The sequence below is a fragment of the Hippocampus comes genome, unplaced genomic scaffold (assembly GCF_001891065.2).
Source record: "Hippocampus comes isolate QL1 unplaced genomic scaffold, H_comes_QL1_v1.1 scaffold202, whole genome shotgun sequence".
NCBI lineage: Eukaryota > Metazoa > Chordata > Actinopteri > Syngnathiformes > Syngnathidae > Hippocampus > Hippocampus comes.
In genome coordinates, this window is record NW_017805829.1 from 473,535 (window position 1) to 479,416 (window position 5,882).

A 5,882-nucleotide genomic window follows, 5' to 3' on the forward strand; every position below is an offset into this window, starting at 1 on the left:
TTATTTTTGTTCTCTCCTGAACAGAGTGAAACACACAAGCACCGAAAATGGCAGACAACAGTCAAAACCCTCAGAGACTGGGGCCTGTGGTAAGCCAGTTGGTTAATGCCATACCAATGATCGTTTCACATTTTCTGTTAAATCTGCCAACACCCAAAATCACAAAAGAAATGTTTCTTTGTAACTTTTTAGTCTGCACTCATTCCTCTTTGCAACATATGCGAGCATAACCCAAATTCATGATAAAAACTGGACACATTTCGGGATAGGCAACAAATCAAAGACTTGCTGGGTTGCGACTGTGTCAATTGTGAATAGTCGGGGTTTCGCTGTACGAACAGTTAGTCTATTTTAAAAAGTGTCAATTTGGAATGGACTGTCCCCTTCAATGTTTTTTGAGTGTATATTGCAGTGATGGGGATTCTGTCCCCAGGACGGATGACCATTTTGGGAATGGAGGACAAGAAGTTTTTTAAAAAGGACGGACTAAGCAAGGACGGAAGGGGTTTTTCGTCTGTCATTTTAATCGTCCCTAACTGGGTTAAGTACCTACGGACACCCATTTCACTTAACGACTGACAGAAACACGCCGAGCCTGCCTTACGTGTGTAATCAGCCAATACACTAACTACTTCAGACCGAATATGACGTGCCGCTTGTGTGTAGATGTTCGCCGTGTTTGTATGCGGCAGGGACTGACTTCACTATGGTTCAAGCAGACTAATGGAAGGTCGGCAACTAAAGAGCCATTTGAACCGTTTAATATAAGATTCCATGGGATCCATAAAGTCTTTTGAAATCTAAAATGAATATACAAATCCATTTGCTTTTTCTTGTCAATTCTGTAGCAGACTATTGTTGAACTGTGTCAAAGCGATATGTCAGCTCATCCGCCATTTTGAATGTGGCTTCAATATTAAATTCTGCAAATAATATCGTAAAATTGAGCTTGGATAACATCATATAATCAAAAGCAATAATTCCATATTAATCCAGTTAAGTTTTTGCTTGGTGATACATTTCCAAGGAGGAAGCATCTTCACAATGTCTTCACTTTGCCACATCCATTACGGCATCGACGTACTCAAGACGTACTTTGTACATGTAATGTAAATGTTGTCTGTGGTAATACTTGCTAGCGGTTGTCGCAAAAGGCGGCATTCAAGATGGGATCAGCAGTGCTCTGCGAATATGTGGAGCAAAATAACAGCATTATTTTTTTTTAATCCTCCTATAGCAATTTTTAATGAGCAACAAACTGGAAACGGCCATGTGGCTGTCCCGCCTCTTCACCGTCTACTGCTCCATCATGTTCATACTACCAATCTTGGGGTGAGTATGCACTAACACAGCCGTCCATTGGAGGAACCAAATCTCTTATCATGCGGAACCCCTCTTGTTTTAGGCCCAATGCGGCGTCCAACTTCTACCAGCGAGCACTGCTGGCCAACGCGCTCACCAGCGCCTTGCGCCTGCACCAGAGGCTTCCCAGGTTCCAGCTGAGCCGGGCATTTGTGGCGCAGGCGCTGCAGGAGGACAGCTGCCACTACCTGCTCTACTCGCTCATCCTGGTCAACTCCTACCCCATTACTAGTATCCTTCAATTCAAGGCGCTTGCCTGCACAATGAGCTGAAGTGGGTTAAATATTGTTTAAGGCAGAGTTGCCTTAATGGAGAACCATGTATTGTCGCTGTCCCGTGAAAAACTCGCATGTCTCTTTTTTTGTCATTTTTAAACATTTTATTTCGGACTTCCCATTAAAGTAAAAACTGAATGCTTTTAGATGTTTCTTATGGTGCGGTAATACGGTACTTCATTTTGTCCCCTAGGCGAACAACAATACAGCAAGTGTTGGAGGGATGAGGGGGAATAGTTAGGGTTTTCTTTCCCCAGTGCCGTCATATTAAAACCGCCAGTCTAAGAAATTTGAGAAAATGGTTGAGATTTTTTTTTTGCAGTCAGAAAAAGAGGACTTGTCAGATTAATAGAATTTTGATGAGGATCTTTATTTGGCCTCCATTTTGTTTACTTTATGTTCCGCATGTGATGTAGTAATGACATTTACTGCTCTTACTATGTTGCAGACTTTTTCCCTCTGTGTATTATTGTTCTTTAATACATTGTCTTCAGTGAGCATTTTCCCAGTCTTCCTCTTCTCCTTGCTCCATGCGACCACCTACACCAAAAAGGTCCTAGACGTGAGTTACACCAACGTTACCGGCTTCCACTTTTATTGCGGTCTTGTTAGAGCAGGGGTTCCCAACCACCGGGCCGCGGACCGGTCATTTGGTGCCGGGCTGCACAGAAAGAATAAATAACTTACATTCCTTCCGTTTTATTCATTCCGGAATCTGAAAGATGTTTTATTTTGAAAAATTACCGGATTCTCTGTTATATCAGTCTACAGCATGGTGTCAAACTCAAGGCCCGGGGGCCCGATCTGGCCCACCACATCATTTTTTGTGGCCCGCGAAAGCAAATCAAGCATGTCAACTTCCATGATGCTTGCTAAAATCTCTACCAACATAAAATTCTCATATGTAATAAATAAGAGACATATTGTCAGCATTTTCTTGTTACCAAACCCCTCATGACAGTAACTTAAACAGTAGTTAAATAAACCGTTATGATTGACTTTTTTTTTTTTTCTTTTATGGGTTCAGTCATCACGGCCCTCCAAGGGAAACCGTAACTAAAATGTGGCCCATGACAAAAATGAGTTTGAAACCCCTGGTCTAAAGTATGTCACTCTTGATCCAGGTGAATGCGTGCTTCTCGGTCACGTGAGAGGTTACCGCATAAAAAAACAAACGTCTTTGAAAATTTTTTCGGCCCGGCCAGGAGGCCGAAGAGGAGCCTACGACTTTCAAGAAAGTGAAAGCTACATTTAATAGACGGTATCAGGAGTCTTTTTTCAAATACGGCTTTATCTCAACGGGAGATTCACACGCACTAAGCCTACTATGCATAATAAGTGGCGATGGTGAGTCGTATTCTTCATGCACTTTTAATTTGCGGCGTATCTTATTTTGAAGGCACATTTAAACGTTACCATAGCGACCAGAGAATGTTGCGGCCAGATAGGACGTTCCTCGTGTCATGATTTGTGTTTATTATTATGTTTCGAAAATACCACACTTTTCATGCAGGTCATATCATATTATATTGTTGTATCTCTCCGGCCTTAAAGGCCGGTCCGTGAAAATATTGTCTGACATGAAACCGGTCCGTGGGGCAAAAAAGGTTGGGGACCTCTGTGTTAGAGGGTTGTTGCAGAAAGGAACAAATTTTACATAATCCAAAAGTGAGTTTTCATTATGTAAATCTATCATCATGTTGCTAACACACACACAAAAAAAAAATCGAGTAGAAGTTTCCAACTTCCATACAGTAGATTCACTGCAGTAGTCACATTTCATGCTGTGAATAGCAAACAATTAAGCCCCCTGCCCCCTCACCCCCCCCCCAAAAAAAAACACCTAAAGCGAAGTATAATTGCCTGCTATAGTAGTCGGTAAGTGTTATGGTCAGGTCAGGGTTCACTCGGGGGGGAACTTGCACAGATGAATTCTGTAAATGACTAAACACAAATGGCAGGGGGTTGGCTCCATATCACAGCATTGTTGTTGTTGTTGTCGTCGTCTTCGTCATCCGGACAGTCGGTGGGCCCTGGCAGCCTGATGTTCATCAGGAACCTCCTGGACAAGATGTCGACCAATCAGCAGAACATCCTCAAGTTCATTGCCTGTAATGAGATCTTCTTGATGCCTGCCACTGTCTTCATGCTCTTCAGGTAGTGCACAAAACACGGCACACATGCTCTTTAAGTTTTTATTTATTATATATATATAGATATATATATATTAACATGCGAACGAAAATAGCGGCTCTCTTAGAACATATTTCAAACTAAGTTTAAAGATGACTTTGTCATGTGGAGAGGTATTGCATACATTGTTGTGTCCATCTAAAGGTGGCTTAACATTGTTGTGTCCATCTCTGAGGAATTATTTTGTTGATGATTTACAAACATTTGTTCAGAGATGCAGTTCTCGAACCGAAGCAATTTTTCCTCGCCTTTCTGCTCAGCCAGAGCAAACATCCAGCAAGGAGCACACAGCAATAACCAAAAACGGGCACATGCTGCGGACTCTGTAATGTCTGCTAACAATACAGGCTAAAGTTAGCTCCTCACTGACGTGCGAATATTACTTTCTCAGTCGATGTGTTACTCCCACATACTTCCCTTGACACAAATTAAGTACTTTTCTGTCAGCCTGTGCTTTGGCATCAAATAATTACTCGAATTTTAAGGTTCAAAAAGGTAAAACATTCAAAAAAAAGCTGAGAAAGTCATGTTTACTACTGTGTTATATCACCTTTTCTTTTTCCAACATTCAATAAATGTTTGGGAACTAGGGACACAAATTGTTCAAGCTTTGTAGGTGGAATTCTTTCCTATTCTTGCTCGATGTACATCTTCAGCTGTTCAACAGCCCCGGGTCGCAGTTGTCGTTTTTTTTTTTTTTTTAAATGCTTCGTGGATGGCGGCATATGTTTCTCCAAAACCTTTATGTACATTTCAGCGATAATGGTGCCTTCACAGATGTGTAAGTTACCCGTTCCATTGGCACTAACGCAGCCCCATAACCCCATCACACATGCTGGCTTTTGAGCTTTGCGTCCATAACAGTCGGAATGATTCTTTTACTCTTTGGGCTGGAGGACACAAGTTGCACAATTTCCCCAAACAATTAGAAATATTAGACTTTTCAGACCACAGAACACTCCCCCTCACACTTTGCGTTAGTCCATCTTAGATGTGCTTGGGCCCAGAGAAGCCGGCGGCGTTACTGTGTGTTGTTGATAAATGGCTTTTTGCTTTGCATAGTGGAGTTTTAAGTTGTACCTATGGATGTAGCGCCAAACTGTAACTACTGACATTCGTGTTCTTCAGCCCATGTGGTGATATCCTTTACACATTAATGTAGGTTTTTGATGGAGTGCGGCCTGAGGGATCAAATCAATCATTCAATGTTGTTTTTCAGCCTTGTCGCTCGCGTGCAGTAATTTCTCCGGATTTCCTTGAAACGTTCTTTTTGATAATTTTTTGGACCGTAAATGATGAAATTTCCAAATTCCTTGCAATTGTACGTTGAGGAACCAGAATATTTTCTCATGCAATTGTTCACAAAGAGGTGAACCTTGCTCTACCTTTGCTTGTGAATGACTAAGTCATTCAGGGAAGCTCCTTTTATACTCAATCATGACACCAACCTGTTTCCAGTTAACTGTTCACCCGTGGCATGTTCCAAATAAGTGTTTGTTGAGCTTTCCTCAACTTTCGGTCTTTTTTGCCATATGTCCTACCTTTTTTGGAACGTGTTGCCACCATAAAATTCTAAGTTAATGAGTGTTTGTTAGAAACAAAGCCACTCAGTTTGAACATGAAATATTATGTCTTTGTAGTGTATTCAATTAAATATAGGTTGAACATGATTGGCAAATTATTGTACAGGTGTTCTGTTTTTATTCGTGTTTAACACAACGTCCCAACTTCATTGGAATTGTATTTGTGCGTGAGCCATTCAATTTCTCCTTTAAAATGTTATGGACTATCGTTTTATTATTTTGTACCTATTTTGTTTCCAGTGGCCAGGGAAGCTTGCTGCTGCCTTTCATCTACTATCGCTTCCTCAGCCTGCGCTATACATCCAGAAGAAACCCGTATTGCCGGTAAGAGAGCTACAAAATATCTGTGATTGCTCTACTTTGGTCTCCATTGAGGGTTGCCTATTTTGTTATTTCTTTGTCAGCACTCTGTTCACCGAGCTGCGAATCCTCCTTGAGCACTTCATCATGAAGCCTGCATGCCCCGCCT

At 41.6% G+C, this 5,882-nt stretch overlaps 1 protein-coding gene across 1 annotated transcript in view; it reads left to right on the top strand.

Moving 5' to 3' along the window:
- Positions 1-5,882, top strand: part of tmem33 (transmembrane protein 33) — a 26,076-nt gene that overhangs the window by 2,249 nt on the left and 17,945 nt on the right. Inside the window, exons 2-8 of the mRNA XM_019887404.1 lie at positions 25-89; positions 1,238-1,332; positions 1,406-1,593; positions 2,132-2,199; positions 3,661-3,794; positions 5,654-5,737; positions 5,818-5,878. Coding sequence (XP_019742963.1) covers positions 48-89; positions 1,238-1,332; positions 1,406-1,593; positions 2,132-2,199; positions 3,661-3,794; positions 5,654-5,737; positions 5,818-5,878 — 672 coding nt within the window. The 5' untranslated portion in view covers positions 25-47. The remainder of the gene's footprint in view (positions 1-24; positions 90-1,237; positions 1,333-1,405; positions 1,594-2,131; positions 2,200-3,660; positions 3,795-5,653; positions 5,738-5,817; positions 5,879-5,882) is intronic.